We start from the raw sequence: 20,717 nt of genomic DNA on the forward strand, positions 1-20,717 counted from the left end.
TCTGTCTGGCAGGGTTAATCTGACCTTGACTTCATTTCTTAGATCTTTGATAATGTTAAGTTTATGTTGTTAATCTTTTAGCTTAAAGACTTTGAACATAAAATTCAATTATGATTAGTAAAGCAGGTGAGACATTTAAGTGTGTGCACTCTTGTCTGATCACATTAACGTATGCTCAACCTGATATGCATGTAATATTTGCAACTGGACATTAAACACCAATTCATCATCATCATCGTTTAATGAATGGGAAAGTGTGTCTATGATAGGAAAACTGTCACTCAAGACATAAAGATCATCTAAACCCCAATATTTTCCTTAATAAGATAAACAATATGAGAAAGTCTTGATATTCTAGATAATTGTTATTCAAAGTATCCGATTTGTCTAGACATTGTTATTGTTTTGGAAACCATAATAATGCCACCAAAGTCAAATTGAAAAATGCATCCAAAGCATATAATACACTATATAACAAAAGATTAAAAAAAAATCAGATATTGATCCATTATTTCACCCCTAGGGTCTATGTCAAAGTGTATTTTGAGAACAAAGAATAAAAATAAAAATGTCTAGTATTTATTAGGACAGAGGAAACCCTATTTTTTTTTAACCTCTTGGCAACAATTATTTTGTTCATTTCTAATGTTGTTAAAATGAACAAGGAAATGAGTAATGAAGGAAGTAATTGTGTGGTGGGAGAAATAATTTGAGTTCTAATATGCTGATAGGTGTTAGGGCTAATTATGTTTTTGGAAGTTGTTTATATTCAATTGAAAATATTATAGCAAATAGAAGTGATTCACACTTTTTAAATATTTTGAATCATATTTGGAGTTCTGTTACATTTAATGAGATTAAATTAAATTTGGATAGAGTAAATCATTCTAGAAAAAAAGAAAAACTTAGGAGAAAATAGAACTGTAACACCAAGTTCTAACTATCAAGTACAGAATTAAATCAGAATCCCTTCCTTCCTGTTCAATATAACTTCAAGATATCATTATAACTAATCTAGTTTTATTACTCTGATTCCTTGGAGACAAAAATAAATTTCAATCAACACTTTATTATTGAGTAAGCTTGACATCTTTGCCTTATAAGATAAAATAGGCAGACTGCGTCTTTTGAGATAAAACTACATATTAAGTGTGAATAAACTTGTTTCCAGATGTCTGTTCAATCAGTCATCTTTTGATTTATTGTACTACCAACTCTCATTATTTCAAATTTTAGAATAACACTGATTTATGTTATCATTTCTCAGAAGCAAAAAATTTAAAAAACATACTACACATATAGCATGTTATCATATTTTTAGACATTAAAGCTATTTTTAGCAGGAATTCACTTTTAATACTAAGTTTCTTTGGATCAGGTCCATGTAAGATTTTGCCATTCCTTTGGTGTCCATGGTCATTATCTTTATCTTACAGTGTTAAAAAAATCCTCTGCTCTAAAACTTTCAAGTGGATACTATTAGCAGTAGGTCAACTATATGTGGTATATGGAATGGTTTTAAGGGGTACATCTCAGTCTGGCAGGTTTCATCTGACCTTGATCTCATTTTTATGGTTCATTGGTCTATGTTAAGTTTTCATGTTTTGGTCTGTTTTTCAAGTACTATAAGCAATAGGTCAACTATATTTGGTGTATGGAATGAATGTAAGATGTACATGTCAGTCTAGTCTGTATCATCTGGCCTTGACCTCGTTTTCATAGTTCATTGGTCAATGTTGTTTTTGTGTTTTGGTCGGTTTTCCAAATACTAATAGCAATAAGGTCAGCTATGCTTGATGTATGGAACAATTGTAAGGTGTACATGTCTGTCTGGCAAATATTATCTGACCTTGACCTCATTTTCATGGTTTATTGGTCAATGTTAAGTTTTTGTGTTTTGGTCTGTTTTTCAATTACTTTAAGCAACAAGTCAAGTATATTTGGTGTATAGAGTGATTGTAAGGTATACATGTCTGTATGGCCTAGTTCATCTGACCATGACCTCATTATCATAGAACATTTATAATATTAAGTTTATGTGATACTTGTAGTAAAACCTTCATGTTACAAACTTTCAACATAAATTTAATCATACTGTAAATTCAGAAATTATTGCGATGTTTTTATTATTGCGAAAAATGTGACAGGGTTATAATCGCAATAATTTAAACTCGCATTTTGAAATTTTTTATATGAATTAAACAGGATTTTTCTCACTATCGCAAAAATAAAAAACGCATTTTAGGCTAAAGTGACAAAATCGCAATAATAAATGCACGCAATAATTTGTGAATTTACAGTAAGTAAAACTGGTGAGACATTTCAGAGTGTGCACTCTTGTTTCATTTTCTGGCATGAATTGGGTAGATGACCTCAAACCAGATAGGGTATGATATTATTTCTTTCATAACCAGTATCTTTGTTTCATTATCTGTATCTTTGAACGCCTCCTTAATTTTTTTTTTTTCCAAAATGGGATTTCAGAAGGCAGATTTCTTTTTTTTAACTCGTATATTGGTATGACGTTGGCGTCGTCATTGTCGTCATCGTCGTCGTCCGAAGACACATTGGTTTTCGCACTCTAACTTTAGTTTAAGTAAATGGATCTCTATGAAATTTTACCATAAGGTTCAATACCACAAAAGGAAGGTTGGGATTGATTTTTGGGGTTATGGTACCAATAGTTAAGGAATTAGGGGCCAAAGAGGGGCCAAAAATAAGCATTTTTGTAACATCCAGACATAACTTGTGTGTTGGTGTATGGATCTCTCTGACATTGTACCACAAGGTTCCATATCACAAAGGGAATGCTGGGATTGATTTTGGGGGTAATTGCCTACAAATTTTAGAAATAAGGGGCCAAAAAAGGGGCAAAAAACAAGCATTTTTCTAGTTTCATGACAATAACTTGTGTGTAAGTGTATGGATCTTTCTGAAATTGTACTTCAAGGTTCCATATCACAAAGGAAAAGCTGGAATTGAGTTTGGGGGTAATTGCCCAAAACGTTTAGGAATTAAGGGCCAAAAAGGGGCCAAAAATAAGCATTTTTCTAGTTTCCAGACAATAACTTGTGTTCAAGTGTATGGATCTCTCTGAAATTGTACTGCAAGGTACCATACCACAAAGGGAAGGCTGGGATTGAGTTTGGGGGTGATGGGGGAATCATAAGGGGGTTCAAAAAATTTGAGGGGGGATTTTTTTTTCTTTAAAATTTTCCATTTTAAATTGGTTATTTCTGATTTATACATAAAAGCAAATAATAATGATATGTTTTGAATAGGTAAATTAAAAAAATTTAAATTGTTAGACCACATTCATTCTGTGTCAGAAACCTATGCTGTGTCAAATATTTAATCACAATCCAAATTCAGTGCTGTATCAAGCTTGAATGTTGTGTCCATACTTGCCCCAACTGTTCAGGGTTCGACCTCTGCGGTCGTATCAAGCTGCGCCCAGCGGAGCATTTTATTAAAAAGGTCATGCTTTTTTTGAAATAGGAGAAACATTTTTCAGTATTATGTGTATAGACCCCAGTTGACCAATACAGCTCCTTGGAGCCTCTAATTACTGTAAATTCAGAACCTTTTAGCCATTTGATATAAAAATTTACATTGAAAACATGGTCTCCAGAGACAGACTAAATTTGGACTGGTCAGAATCTTAACTTTCACAAGATATATGGTACTCTATTCAAAGAACAAATGGGGATGGTCAGACCTTATTTGTTTCCTTCTTATCTGATCATATGCATTAATTTTGTAGTGAAACAATGGGTTCAGTCAAATGTTATTGCTGAAAGTTTTTATGTTTTTAATCAGTAAAAATTCTTTGGCTTTAGTCTTCTGAGTAGGTTAAAGCTTGTAGACAAAGTATAGCTTGAGTCTTGCATTAATTATCAAGAATATTAGTGTAGATATGTGTGCCATGTAAAGAGTTTGAGTCTTGACATTAGAAAGTCATTGGTAAAGGTTTCAAGATGATATTAAAAAATATGGTAAAGGTTTCAAGATGATATTAACAAAAATTGATAAAGGTTACAAAATGATATTAAAAAAATTGATCTAAATTTCAAGATGATATTTTAAAATGTATTAAAAGATGTCAAGATGACATTTTTTTAAAAGACAAGATGTTAAAAGGACATCATGAAATGTGTTTATTAATGAGTCATTAAAAAAAAACAAATAGCCTTTCATATTAGTAGTTCTATGATCTTTATATTAATAATATATATTATATTTCAGCCTGAAAACTTGTTGTATCACAGTCCTGATGAAGATTCCAAAATAATGATAAGTGATTTTGGTTTATCAAAAACGGAAGAATCAGGAACCATGGCAACAGCCTGTGGAACACCAGGATATGTGGGTTAGTAAGGTTGCTGCTTGTAAGGAACAGAAAAACCTGTTGAAAGAAAAACCAGTTACCGGAGGGGAAAATAACAAATTAGCTTATGATTTGCTTCCTCTGGAAAATTTGACCTTAGGGTAATAGGTGGTTTTCTAAACTTTTGGTCACAAATTCACTCAATGAAAGTTATTCCAGAAATGTGCAATATATCGAATGAATACTAAAATCAGTATATGGTTATGTAATTTTTCTTGGAAACTACAATTACCATCCAGCATTAACTATAAAGCAAAAGAACAAATAGCCAATTCTAATCAGTTTTTGTCTAGCTTGCGACAACAGTTGTTGAAGGCGAGACATAGGTATTGCTTTTCTGGCAATGTCGTCATGGTCATTGTAGGCATCAACAATTGTTAAGTTGTCTGCTTAAGTTAGTTTGATAGGAACTACTTGTGATAGTTTGAAGTTGCATTACTATCAGTACATATCAGTTTGATGATTATTTTGAGGCCCTGCCCCCTAGGTCGTGGTCCAATGACTTTGAACTAATTAGAAATTTTCAATGTTAAGTTTTCTGCTTAAGTTAGTTTGATAGGAACTACTTGTGATAGATTAATGATATTTTCTTTAAAGTTGCATTACTATCAGTTTATACCAGTTTGACAACTATTTTGAGGCCATGCTCCCTAGGTCATGGTCCAGCGACTTTGCATGAATAAGCAATTTTCAATGTTAAGACCTCTGCTTTAGTTAGTTTGATAGGAATTACTTACAGTAGACAATATTTTTTATAAAGTTACATTACTGTCTGTACATCTCATTTTTTCAACCATTTTGAGGCCCATCCCACTAGTTCATGGTTCAGCGACTATGAGTTAATTAGCAATGTTGCTGTCCATCAAATTGTCTTTTTCTGAATATTATGCTGACAGGCGAGACATATCCCTGTTTCAACAGTATATTGTCAAAAGCATGTCAGTACAAAGCTCAAATCTCTCATTTTAATTGAGTCATTTAACTATGCTTTGAATTTTCCTATAATAAATGGAAATAGAATAGAAGATTAGTCTTCAGACAGAAAATTGCTTTAAAATTTAATTTTTCTTAATGGACTGAGTCAATGACTGAGTCAATTTATTAGATGTTTTGTCTATAGTCCTATCATAAAAAGTTACAGATTGAATTTGAGTTTTGTTCTGGGTGAGTGATTTTTGCAGGAGTTGTGGTCCTTTGACAAAGAAAATTGCTTGAAAATATCAGTTTTCTGCACAATTTCTCAATTTGAAATTCTTCCTGGTTGAGCCATTTTTGCATGAATTGTGGTTGTTGGACATGGAAAATTGCTTTACAATACTGATTTATGGTTTAGAGAAATAAAATCCTTGATGTTTTAGAGGGTTACATTTTTATTACAACTTTGTGAGAAATTTTCAGATTATAAAACTTAGTTTCTTTATATTTACAGCCCCTGAGGTTTTAGCACAGTTACCTTATGGTAAAGAAGTGGATTGTTGGTCAATAGGTGTTATAGCTTATATTTTGTGAGTATAAGTAAAAATTGTATAAATAACAACTCAGTCAAAGTTACTGGTACTGGAATGTTTTATTCTTCCTCCTTGGAGATTCTAGATATATCTGTAGGTTAGGCATTAAACATAATTTTTTAGGGGTTCTGAAGTGTTCCTTACTTACAGAGATACCTAGAAAGTATTGATATTTAGACAAAGTTATGTTTCGTTGTCCTGACAATTCATTGTTCATTTTGGCAGATTGAATCAGTGTTTTGAACAGGAAAACATACTTTGAATAGAATTTGAAAAAAATCAGCATGTATTGTGGGATGCACTCCTTTTTCTTTCTTAGATACCAAAGACAGAGGTATGAGCTGTTCAAAAAGGCTCCAAGCTTACAGAAATTAATTGCCTGATGTCTTGAGAATGAATTCATGGCTATAGAACAGCTGCTTCTGGTTGTAGGACCCAGTCAAAACTAATACAATTCAAGAAAACCATTATTGGGTGTTTCACAATATGACAATCTATAACCAATAACACAGATTAATCACACTCACATATGAAACTTTATACAAACATATATAGAGAGAATGTTTTAATATTGAAGCAATGATAAAGTAATTCAAACATTTATAACAAGTAGGTTTTGATATTAAACAGTGTTAATCTGTAGTTATTGGGTATCACAGTATAACCTTGACATTAAACAAGTATGTGTTAATCTGTAGTTATTGGGTATCACAGTATAACCTTGACATTAAACAAGAATGTGTTAATAAGGGGTTGATAGTCTACAGTGTGCCATCTTAATGGTCAACCAGTAACGCCCATTTTTCCAAAAATTCTCCTGGATTTGTATCTGATTGAATTTTTATGAAATATTTTATTTTAAAATGCAGAGTTATGTCAGAAATAATTGAAACTGAAAAAAGCTTCTGTTTTGTGTTTTAATGATGAAAATTTTGTGAAATTGACTCATTATATGACCGCAAAAATTTTGCGGTCGTATATTGGTATCACGTCGTCGTCCGAAGACACATTGGTTTTCGGACAATAACTTTTGTTTAAGTGTATGGATTTCTATGAAATTTTACCATAAGGTTTATGACCACAATAGGAAGGTTTGGGATTGATTTTGGGGATTATAGTCCTAACAGTTCAGGAATTAGGGGCCAAAATGGGGCCCAAATAAGTATTTTTCTAGTTTCCAGACAATAACTTGTGAAATGGTGTATGGATCTCTCTGAAATTATACCACAAGTTACCATATCACAAAGGGATGGTAAGAATTTGTTTTGGGGGGTTATGGCTCAAACTGTTTAGGAATTAGGGTCAAAAAAGGGGGAAAAACAAGGGTTTCAAGGTTAATGGACAATTACTTAAGTACAAAACATAATTTAAAGCAGTGTAAGGGAGGTAATTCAAATACATATTGTCAAATTACCTCCCTTACACTGCTTGTAAATTATTTATAAAGAAATGTATTGTCTTTATGTGATTAGCTGTCAATTTTTTTTTAGAAGTTACTATTTTGAAAATGTTTAATTAAGGTAATTTATATATAGCCATGATTATGTATGTGAGGGAATTTTATTTTTAGATATTACTATTTAATGTTGCTGATTGAGGATTTTTAATTTTAGGCATGATTAGGATGTCATTTTCTATTTTAAAAATTATTTAATTTTAGCCATGATTATGTGTGTGAAGGAATTTTAATTTTAGATATTACTATTTAATATTGCTGATGAAAGTGTTTTAATTTTATGCATGATTATGATGTCATTTTCTATTTTAATACTTTTATGATGTATTTAAATGGATTTTTATGGTTGAAAAGTCCTAGCTGTCAATTTAGTTTTAGAAGTTACTTTTAAATGCTGATGAAGGAATTTTATTTTTAGATATTACTATTAAAAGTTGCTGATGAAGGTTTTTTAATTTTAGCCATGATTATGATGTCATTTTCTATTTTAATACTATTATGATGTATTTAAATGGGCTTTTATGGTTAAAAAAAAAGCATTTTTCTAGTTTCCAGACAGTAACTTGTGATTAAGTGTATGGATCTCTCTAAAATTGTACTGCAAGGTTCCATACTACAAAGGAAAGACTGCAATTGAGTTTGATTGTTAATGCTAAAAGGGGGATTCAAAAAGTTTGGGGGGAAGGGGGGGGGGGGGGTTCCAATTTTTTTTTTAAAGGGTTCATATTTTTTTTCAAAATTTTCAAAATTTCAAATTTTTGAAAAGTTTCAAGAAGAAATCTTCAATTGCACAGTATTGCGCATTAGATTTGTAAGATCTTTGACCACATTTATTTTGTGTCAGAAACCTATATTATGTCAAAAATTTTATCACAATCCAAATTCAGATAGTATCAAGCTTGAATATTGTGTCCAAATTTGCCCCAACTGTTCAGGGTTCGACCACTGCAGTCGTATCAGGCTGCACTCAGCGAAGCATTTTATTAAGAAATAAGTTGATCATTATATGTGATGTTATTTAGAAATTAATGTTAGAAATAGAACAGGATAAACAAAAAATAATTAAAATTTGTGTTTGAAGTTTTGCTAGTGATACATGTATTCTTTTACAGCATGCACACAAATTGATAATTATCACAATTACATTCTCTGAAGAATGGTGAAATTTGCCCCACATTTATAATTATCACATTTCGATTTTCTACAGAAGACAGGTGAAATAAGCTTGCCCCACATTTATGGTTTCACATTTAGATTCTCTGAAGAATGTGAAATAAGTTTGCCCCATATTTATAATTATTACATTTGGTTTCTCTGAAGAAGGTGAAATTGGTTTGTCCCACATTTATAGTTATCACATTTTGATTCTCTGAATAAGGTGAATTAAGTTTGCCTCGCATTGATAATTGCCTCATTTAGATTCTTTGAAGAATTATGAAATTGTGGTTCGACCCAAATAAAAGACTTTTGAATTTGTGGACTTTCCTGGAAAGTTGCTATGTCACAATGCTAATGTAATTACTTCAACGTAGGACCGATTACTCGATGACGTTTACACTGATTGACAACCGGTGTAACTCATTCATAAAAAACAACTTGAGATTGGTGTTTTGATAATTGTCACATTTATTTTTAAAGGCAGTGCTTTAATGCCTTTCTAGCTGCCGTGTTAATATTTCTTTCCGCGATATCCAACTTATCTACGTGGGGGGTCATTTAGCTCCAAGTAGATCCGGAAAATGTTGATTCTCTCCTCTTCTTATTGTGGTATAAAATGTTTTTTGTCTCATTTCATTTACATTGGGAAATAGAGAAACGATCATTGTGTTTTCTTAGTTTTAAAAACTTTTGATATATTTGTATTTTACATTATAAGCAGTCAACCGATTGACAAACTAGAATTATTTGAACTCCTTGTGGAAAGAGGTCGGGTTAATTTCGAGTGTTATCTGCAATCTAGATGTTTATAAATCATTTCAGTCGTTGATATAATAATTAAAGGTCGACTGAACATGAATTATATTATACAATTTAAAGCGCATTTCTGTTTATGCACGCGAACCCGTCTAACGTTATTGTTATTTCGCAGTTATATAAAGTAGCAAATTATCGTTCCTGAATAGGTGGCGCCGTGGTAGCCGATCCTGTACTTCAACTTCCGGATTCTGCACTGTGCAACTATTACAGTTGCATTTTTAATTAACGATGCCAAGTACTTGTTGTTGTGTACCTGGATGTCATTTAAGAGGAGGACATGCATTTCCAAATGACTTAAAAAGAAGGAAAAGTTGGATCAACGCCATGGCCCATACGCAGATTGGACGAGAACACGATGAAATCGTGGAGTCCATCTCAATCAGCTGTTGTTTGCAAGGCACATTTTACTGAAAAAGACTACGTGCAGGAAACTATCATGGTAAAACTCTATTTTCTTTTTAAAATATATAGTTATATATGTAATCGCCATGCGAATAAACCAAAGTCTGTTTACAACCGCAATTATCGTTTTAGAATACAAGGGGGTGGTTAATTCAAGACGTCATAATTTTTTGGATTACGATTCAATGTGATCTGTTTGAGATTTTTTGGTGCTTGCTACAATTATAATGATTTCTTACAAGAGGTATATCATACTGAGAATTATTTTAGCAGTAATTATGCTTATGTAGTAATGACAGGAATGCATAAGCTATGCCTCATAGACTTTCTTGAAAAATATCAATGACAATGTTAACAGGAACAAAACAATGACATGCTCTCATCTATATTATAGTTATTTAGGTACAAACAATGTATGTTTGTTGCATACGTCTCTCATTGTTTGTCCTTTGGATTTACATAACATACATTTTGATGTACATTGAATCAGGCTAACATAGTTTTATCCAGATTGTAATGAATAAATCTAGTTTATATTTTGCCAGGTTACGAGTACAAAGGAATTATAGTTATCTCGTACCACTAAACAAAAACTCGTTCCAATGCAAACTCGTACATCTGCTAACTCGTACCACGGTAAATTCATACCATTGTAAACTCGTACCAACTTATTTAAATGCATTCAAATGGTGTTTAATGATGAATATATACTTTAATTTCACTCAATACCTCTTAAGTCTGTAAAATGTATATAATTTGAAATTACAATAGCCAATTTGTAGCTAATTTTCCTTGTCTAATTGGATAGAGAAAACCGTGGCAGATTGGCTTTGTTGTCTCCCTTGAATAGACTCTTTTTTAAACTTTTACTGACAACTATTTGATTTAATTTTTAATCATTCCAAATCAGTAACATTGAATAGATTTGGGTATTTTTCTATTGTTTCTAAAAGGAATTTTATTTAATGAAAGAATTTATTGATTGTGTTTTAAAGGTTTAAAATTGTTTATGACCAACAGTTAGAAAGTATGAAATTTATTTTTATACAATATTCAGCACATTTCAGCAGAATATGACCATGCTTATATGATTATACAAGTTGATTAGTCAAAGATAAAAAAAAACCAAGTTGATTAGTTAATAATCAACCAATAATCACACAATCAAAGGAATTTAATATATTTATTAGCATGGTAATTAAGAAATTACATTCGTATTTTTGTCTAAGTTTTCATTAAAATCTGGTATAAATTTCAAAGATATTTTAATTTTTTGTATAAAGCTTAAAAAAAAAATAATCATAAAACATTCGTATTTTTGTCTAAGTTTTCATTAAAATCTAGTATAAAATTCAAGTAATTCAACTTTTTTTATTTAGTTTACCAAAAAAAAAATCATAAAACTTTCGTATTTTTGAATATATTTTTAATGGTACGAGTTTGCAGTGGTACGAGTTCTGATTGGTACGACTTCCCAGTGGTAAGAGTTTACGTTGGTACGAGTTTACGTGGTACGAGTTAACTTGCTTCCATACAAAGTATGCATTGCTAATGGAAGTTCATTTAATTATAAAAAAACTAATGTTTTATAACCTTTTTCAGGGCACAAACCCACCATACAGAGACTTAAGTCTACTGCCAATCCCAGCCTATTTTCCTGGACCAAGCAAGAGACTGAATCATCCGCAAAAAGAAAAATCAGGGCAGTTTCCTGTGAAAACAAAAGAACTAAACTTGATGAATATTGTAGTAGAAATCTAGAGGAAAGTTTTGATTGTAAAGTTGGTTTTCCTGAAGAAGTAATTCATACTGCAGACAGGATTTATGACTGTCCACCACCAACTGCCGAGCTAATGTTGAGCTTCACAGATGGAATTACGCAAACACCATCAATGCCTATATTTTCAGCAGAGAATTTTGAAATGAAGACACGTGACACAGCCATGCATTTTTATACCGGTTTAGAGTTGTATACTAAATTTTTATTTGTTTTGAACACACTTGGTTCAACAGCACATTGTTTGAGATACATATATTTTCAAATTGATAGGGTGTCATTTGAAAATCAGTTTTTTTATGACTTTGATGAAATTGATGCATTATACAACCAACTTTGAACTGTCTAGATTCTAGATTGAAACTAGTGTTAAGAATATTGTGTAAACATGGATTGTTTTTATGTCTAAACAGTGGCGTGAGGCTAACACTTGGCCATTTAGTGGTTTAGTCAGGTATTTTTCGCCATCCAACTTCAAATTAAAGTTTCCTACAACTTGGATTATTATTGACAGCACAGAATATCCCGTGATAAAACCTAAAGCTCCTAGAGCTCAGGCAACCTTTTCATCATATAAAAACAGAAACACTGAAAATACTTGTATGTTCGACACCTGGTGGTTTAGTCAACTATGTCTCTAATGCATATGTTGGTTGTACCAGTGACTGTGAAATAGTTGAAAGATGTAGAATAGTTCAATTATGTGATCCAGGTGACAGTGTGATGGCAGACAAAGGTTTAAATGTGCAAGATTTGTTTGCTCACTTTTTTCAAAAAAAGAAACAGAATTCGTTCCAAAACTCTTATACAGGATAGAAAAGTCTCCAATTAACACGTGCACATAGAGCTAATTATTGGACTTGGCAAAACATACAAAATTCTAATAAATCCTATGAATGGAACTGAAACAAAACTTTCATCTGAAATAACATTTAGTTGTTTTATGTTGTGTAATTTTAGAACTTGTATTGTGCCAAAGGATGCATAAATAAAAGTGACGCAATGAAGTTTGTTCTGATATATATATATAAATATTATTTACAATTACATGCACATGTAAATTGTAATGCATATAAAAATAAGGAGATGTGGTATGATATTCAGTGAGTTTATAGAACCAAAGTGCATAAGAAATGGGTTAAGCAGTTACAGGTGTTACTGTCACCATACAATCTCCAACAATTAGAAAAACTTGTACCGTGTAAAAAATTTCAGAGATCTTACAACTAAGTTTTGTTGTCTCACCTTGACTTTGGTGAATTGTTTATATCTGTTGATGTAAATATAAAAAAGAAGATGTTGTATGATTGCCAATGAGACAACTCTCCACAAGAGACCAAATGACACAGAAATTAACAGCTATAGGTCACAGTACGGCCTTCAACAATGAGCAAAGCACATACCGCACAGTGAGCTATAAAAGGCCCCGAAATGACAATGTAAAACAATTCAAACAAGAAAACTAAAGGCCTCATTTATGTACAAAAAATGAACGAATAACAAATATGCAACACATAAACAAACGACAACCACTGAATTACAAGCTCCTGACTTGGGACAGGCACATACATGTACATACAGAATGTGGCGGGGTTAAACATGTTCGCGGGATCCCAACCCACCCCCTAACCTGGGACAGTGGTGTAACAGTACAATATAAGAGCGAACTATAAAAATCAGTTGAAAGAGGCTTAACTCATCAGATGGATAAATACAAATACAAGTGGACGTGGCCCGGTAGTTGTACATCCAAACAACAAAAAGACACTAAGTACAGATCTGAGAGTACTCGCATTTACTGACAGCTAGTTCAAAGCCACAAACAACTGATAAAAAAATCTTGCATCTAAGACTAAATTATCAATCCGTAAGCTCCCTTTAGAATTTTATAAATTTTAGATTTTACATTTCTGAGTTATGGGGTTTTATTCATTAAAAAGGGGGGGATTTTCCAGTTTTTGGACAACAACTCAAAAATGCTTTAAGCAGTTCGCATGAAACTTTGGTGAATTATTTATAGCTATTGATGTAATCTCCCTATTGATTTTCATAAATTTCAAATATGACATTGAGAAGAAATTGAACTTTATTTGTTTATAGTCTGGCAACAGATTTATTAAGTATTGCGCAACAGCACAGTGTATTGCACAACAGCAAGAAATCTTTAATTGAATATAAATTCAATTCATATAACCGATTTCAAGTTCTTTGACTACATTTATTCAGAAACTATAATATGTCAAATATTTAATTACAATCCAAATTCAGACCTGTATCAAGCTTGAATATTGTGTCCATTTTTGCCCCAACTGTTCAGGGTTGGTCCTCTGTGGGTGTATCCAGCTGCGCACAGCGAATCAGTTTATTACTTAATTAAGAACTCCTTTTTGTCGAGCCTGCGACTTTTGTCGCAGAAAGCTTGACATAGGGATAGTGATCCGGCGGCGGTGTTAGCTAACTTCTTAAAAGCTTTATATTTTAGAAGGTGGAAGGTCTGGATGCTTCATACTTTGTATATGGATGCCTCATGTTACGAAGTTTCCGTCAGTCACATGTCCAATGTCCTTGACCTCATTTTCATGGTTCAGTGACTACTTGAAAAAAAAGTTCAGATTTTTTGTAATGTTGAATTCTCTCTTATTATAAGTAATAGGATAACTATATTTGGTATGTGCACACCTTGCAAGGTCCTCATGCCCGCCAGACAGTTTTCACTTGACCTCTACCTCATTTCATGGATCAGTGAACAAGGTTAAGTTTTGGTGGTCAAGTCCATATCTCAGATACTATAAGCAATAGGTCTAGTATATTCGGTGTATGGAAGGACTGTAAGGTGTACATGTCCAACTGGCAGGTGTCATCTGATCTTGACCTCATTTTCATGGTTCAGTGGTTATAGGTAAGTTTTTGTGTTTTGGTCTGTTTTTGTTATACTGTATGCAATAGGTCTACTATATTTGGTGTATGGAATGATTGTAAGGTGTACATGTCTAGCTGGCAGGTGTCATCTGACCTTGACCTCATTTACACGGTTCAGTGGTCAAAGTTTAGTTTACTTGGTTAATGTTAAGTTTATGTGACAGTTGTAATAAAGCTTTATATTTAGGACTATCAACATAATATCAATGATTAGTAAAGAAGGCGAGACATTTCAGCGTGTGCAATCTTGTTTCATTCATAAATTACTTTATACTTGGAAATATAATTTTGCTTGGAGTTATAGTTTCTAAAAAAAGTATTGTCATTGAAAGAGTTGACATGTTGCAATGTACATTTATTCTACATAGTTCTATGGTACCAAATCAAAAGTTTATATTAAAGAAAGAAGTCAAAGGTTTCCCATCATAGTTTAGTTACATACATTTTTTTTGTACCTGAGGTCGTTGAATATAGATCATTATATAAATAAGGAGATGTGTTATGATTGCCAATGAAACGACTATCATCCATACATTGTACTTACCAGTAACAAACCACATTTGCAAAGTTGAATAAAATACAGTTGATAACATTTACTTATTACTTAAAAGAAAATGCCAAACTATTTTAAACAGTATTTGACTATAAACATAGATAAAAAAGGTACAAACTGGACATAATGCACTAGTTCATAAACAAGTGAGAACAATCGCCTTCATATAGTGCTCAGAATATGACATTCATAAAACTTGTTCAATATCATTAGAGAACTCTAAATCTTAAATACTGAAAGCCACCTCTGATAAGTACAATGTACTATGCAAGATAATGATATAACTGGACTAAAAATACACACAACCTGTAATTAACTGCCTTTACAGCGCTTTCACGCTTTGATTATTTTTTGCGGTCGTATATTAGTATCACGTCATGGTTGTCAGCGTCGTCCGAAGACATTTGGTTTCCAGGCAATAACTTTAGTAAATGTAAATAGAAATCTATGAAATTTAAGGTTTATAGCCACAAAAGGAAGGTTGGGATTGATTTTGGGGGTTATAGTCCTAACAGTTTAGGAATTAGGGGCCAAAAAGGGGCCCAAATAAGCATTTTTCTAGTTTCAAGACAATAACTTGTGGAACAGTGTATGGATCTCTCTGAAATTATACCACAAGTTTCCATACCACAAAGGGATGGTTAGGATTTTCTTTGGGGGGTTATGGCTCAAACCGTTTAGGAATAAGGGGAAAAAAAGGGGGGAAAACAAGGGTTTACTGGTTAATGGACATTTAAAAGAAAGTGCAATGTTATGTTTGGATTACCTCCCTTACACTGCTTTTAAATTATGTATAAAGAAATGTTGTATTGTCTTTAGGTGATTAGCTGTCAATTTATTTTTAGAAGTTACTATTTAAAAATGCTGATTAAGGAATATTAATTTTAGCCATTTTTATGCCCCCGCCGTAGCAGAGGGGGCATTAAGTTTTACCCTTGTCCGTTTGTACGTCCCAAAATTGGTTTCCGTTCTCTAACTTTAGTTTGCCTCAACCAAATGTTATGAAACTTATACACAATGCTTATTACCACAAAACACAGATCAAGTTTGAATTTTGGTGGCGTTACTTTTACTGTTCTAGAGTTATGCCCTTTACAAATGGAAAATTGCTGAATTTATCGTTTCTGTTCTCTAACTTTAGTTTGCCTCAACCAAATGCTATGAAACTTATACACAATGCTTATTACCACAAAACACAGATCAAGTTTGAATTTTGGTGGCGTCACTTTTACCGTTCTAGAGTTATGCCCCTTTACAACTGGAAAAAATGCTGAATTTTTTGTTTCCAATCTCTAACTTAAGTTTGCTTCAACCAAATGTTATGAAACTTATACACAATGCTTATAAACACAATACACAGATTAAGTTTGAATTTTGGTGGCGTCACTTTTACCATTCTAGAGTTATGCCCCTTTAGAAATGGAAAAATTGCAAAATTTTTATTTTCTTCTATATATGATGTAATTTTATTAAAATTGGAGTTATCTTCCTCTGTCCATGATTATAGTTGAATCAACTACAATCAATGCTTTATACAATGCAATGTTTAATTTTGACTTCCACTGATAAAACACAGATCAAGTTGAATTTGGGTAGTGTCACTTTAATCATTATTGAGTTATGCCCCTTTATAAATCGAAAGATTGCAAAATTTTTAGTTTCCATTCTGTAACTTAAGTTTGCCCCAACCAAACATTATGAAACCTATACACAATATTCATTACCACAAAACTAAGATCAAGTACAAATTTTTTGTTTCCGTTTCCTAACTTTAGTTTGCCTCAACCAAATGTTATGAGACTTACACACAATGCTTATTACCACAAAACTCAGATCAAGTTCAAATTTGGGTAGCGTCACTTTTACCGTTCTTCAGTTATGTCCCTTTATAACTATATGATATGCAAGCGGGGGCATCATGTGTCCACATGTGGACACTATCCACATTTATTTTTTTTGGAAAAGGGGGGGGGGGGGGTGAAAAAAAATGGGGGGGGGGGGGGTAAAAAAGAAATTGTGAGGAGGGGGACAATCTTTTCACATTTCAGATTTCAGAAATTTAAAAGAAAATTTCTTCAAATATTTTTTTTTGTTTGCAAAAAAAAGGGGGGGGAGTGGTCAATTCGCAACAGCATAGTGTGTTGCACAAAAGCAAAAAATTGAATATAAATTCAAATCATATAACCAATTGTAAGTTCTTTGACTACAGTTATTCTGTGTCAGAAACCTATTATGTGTCAAATATTTAATTACAATCCAAATTCAGACCTGTATCAATCACGAATATTGTGTCCATTTCATTTTTGCCCAAACTGTCCAGGGTTGGACCTCTATGGTCGTATCCAGCTGCGCTCGGCGAAGCAATTTATTTTCATAGGAATGGCAAAATTAGTTTGCCCAACATTGATAATTGTCATATTTATTTTCTCATAAGAATTGCAAAATTAGTTTGCCCAACATTGATAATTATCACAATTAGATTCTCTGAAGAAAGGTAAAGTTGTTCAACTCAATATTGATGTTTATCACTAATTCAGATTCAATAATATATTAGAGTCTCAACAATTGTAATACATAAACATACAGTACTTACAAAAAGTATATACACAATATAAAACAAACAATCTACAAAGATAAAATACAAGTGCCATTCTATTAAAAGTTATGAGAGACTGTAAAATATATCTTGCACAAAACTATAATATAACAATTGGTTAAAGGAACTTCACTCTAAGAATGTGTAATATTAAATATTAAAGCAGGTCTTGGCAACCATATCATAATACGCGTTATTTTTGAAATAAATAGACCAATTGTCATCATCAGATAAAATATAAAAATCTAAAGTTCATCTCATTACTTCACTATATAAGAAATAATGCAAATCTGCATGTAAGGAGCATGATAAATATAACATGTTTTTTTCTCGTCCTAAATCATATCATTACATATAAAATATACTCTTTCATTTACATCTTTATTTTCATACACTGTATTTTGATTTTCAACAGAGCAAACTTCCATCAAACTCCATTAAATTACATTACCCAGTCTCAGCATCCTGTTAAACTATGTCTGGACAAATGAGAATATTCAACTGAGAAATTTCTGTAATGAAGTTTTTCACTAGATGGATAATTTGATTTCATTGTTTTTGTGACCTTGACCACTGATTTTTATACATTTTTGGGGTTTAAACTAATAAAATGTAGGATAATTTGAATATGTTATATGACCGAAACATCAGTTTCAAAATCAAAATCTTATATCAATGAAATCTTTATCTTGACAGACTAGATTAAATTGTATAAAATAAGAGAAAATAACTACCAGTTATACACAATTTTTCTGATCCAGATCAATGCTGGGAATTTTTGATGAAATTGACACTTTTTACCATCAATATTCATGTATTTTTCTACAATTAGATAGTGGTGGAAAGATACCTGATTACTGTAAACCAACTTATTTTTGCGGATACTTTATTTCGCGTTTAGTCCTTTTTAGCCAATTTCGCGGCGATTTAATTTCACGATTTTCAAATTAACTTGACATGGTTAAATATGGAAAGATCCAAGTTTTATATATTCGCGACGATTCATATTCGCGTTATTTTTCTATTCGCAAATATCTCGAAAATATTTGCGAAAATTAGTTGGTTTACAGTATTATCTTTTATCTTGAACTCCATTTTGGGATCAAGAGTCATGGACCTCATATCAAAAGACTTTTAGCATTACAACTTTCATCTTTACTCATTATAGACAGGGTTTCATTTCTTTTGGTCAAGAGTCACCAAATTTTATAGATGTATTGTTTGCCTGCTGTTTTATTGACATATACCCAACATTTCATTTTATTCATGTATATATATATCAAAATTGAACTTCTGTAAATTGTGTTTCTTTTTTCTAGAAAATTTGCCCAGAGCGACAAGAAATAAATGAATAAAGTAGGTTGGTGAAATGTTGGAAAAGACAAAACATTGTGTACTCAAACTAATCAATCAGAAAACTTAAAATTTTTAGTTTCAATGTTCCATTCTCTTTTAAGGTGGTGTTGTGGTGATTAAATTTGTTTTTTTATACTTTTAAAGTTTTTCTAGAAATCAGTTCATTTCTAGACTACTGTACTTTAGTTGCTAGAGAAAGACAGCACCTGATGATATACAATGAATGAAAGGCTGATTATATAAGGAGATGACCATTATCATCAGAGATTGAATGTTTATAGTTATAATAAGATCAGATGCTCATTTATTATTAATATATACTTACAGATTGTGTGGGTATCCACCATTTTATGACGAAAATGATTCAGTCCTATTTCAACAGATATTAAAAGCAGAATATGAATTTGATTCACCTTACTGGGATGACATATCAGAATCAGGTATACTTTTATATCATAAACATGAAACACCAGCTTATCATATCACAAATAAAACTAAGACATCATGGTATAGGGTGTCACAATCTAGCTCAATCAGGGAAATACCAGCATATCATATCACAAATAAAACTAAGACATCATGGTATAGGGTGTCACAATCTAGCTCAATCAGGGAAATACCAGCATATCATATCACAAATAAAACTAAGACATCATGGTATAGGCCTATAGGGTGTCACATTCTAGCTCAATCAGGGAAATACCAGCATATCATATCACAAATAAAACTAAGACATCATGGTATAGGGTGTCACAATCTAGCTCAATCAGGGAAATACCAGCATATCATATCACAAATAAAACTAAGACATCATGGTATAGGCCTATAGGGTGTCACATTCTAGCTCAATCAGGGAAACACCAGCTTATCATATCACAAATAAAACTACGACATCATGGTATAGGGTGTCACAATCTAGCTCAATCAGGGAGATACCAGCATATCATATCACATATCATACTAAGACATCATGGTATAGGGTGTCACAATCTAGCTCAATCAGGGAGATACCAGCATATCATATCACATATCATACTAAGATATCATGGTATAGGGTGTCAAATCTAGCTCAATCAGGGAGATACCAGCATATCATATCACATATCATACTAAGATATCATGGTATAGGGTGTCAAATCTTGCTCAATCAGGGAGATACCAGCATATCATATCACATATCATACTAAGATATCATGGTATAGGGTGACAAATCTAGCTCAATCAGGGAGATACCAGCATATCATATCACATATCATACTAAGATATGGTATAGGGTGTCACAATCTAGCTCAATCAGGGAAATACCTGTTCATCATATCATTGGTAATTTACTTATTTTTGTATGCAGATCTGACCGGTACACCATTCAATGAAGGAACATCCATCCGTTGTCCATCCTGTTAAGTTTAAAGTTTTGGTTAAGGTTGTTTACCATGAAGTGTGGTCATATCAACTTGAAACGTAGTACACATGTTCAGTATGATGTAAACTTTTAAAGTTATATCTCAAATTATAATTTTGACCCTGTTTTCATGGTTCACTTAACATGGAAATTTAGTGTGAGAGAGGCATGATGTCCTATGAACACAGATTCTTGTAATTAACTGAATCTAGCCATATAAAAGTGTTGAAACTAACTACATCATGAAACATGATTAACTGGTAATTCATGTTCAAATTATGTTTGATTGGTTGATGGTGTATAACAGCACTCTTGGCTATATTGTGGTACCCAATGTTTATTGGTGGAGGAAGCTGCATTGCCTTGAGAGAACCACCAGCAGGA

General features: G+C 32.3%; 1 protein-coding gene across 1 annotated transcript in view; it reads left to right on the forward strand.

The window, feature by feature from the left end:
* The window catches only part of LOC127729639 (calcium/calmodulin-dependent protein kinase type 1-like), a 92,297-nt gene that overhangs the window by 54,632 nt on the left and 16,948 nt on the right, over positions 1-20,717 (forward strand). Inside the window, exons 5-7 of the mRNA XM_052237497.1 lie at positions 4,246-4,369; positions 5,817-5,892; positions 19,259-19,371. Coding sequence (XP_052093457.1) covers positions 4,246-4,369; positions 5,817-5,892; positions 19,259-19,371 — 313 coding nt within the window. The remainder of the gene's footprint in view (positions 1-4,245; positions 4,370-5,816; positions 5,893-19,258; positions 19,372-20,717) is intronic.

This window comes from Mytilus californianus, unplaced genomic scaffold, assembly GCF_021869535.1.
Source record: "Mytilus californianus isolate M0D057914Y unplaced genomic scaffold, xbMytCali1.0.p SCAF_1, whole genome shotgun sequence".
In the NCBI taxonomy this organism is placed as follows: Eukaryota; Metazoa; Mollusca; class Bivalvia; order Mytilida; family Mytilidae; genus Mytilus; species Mytilus californianus.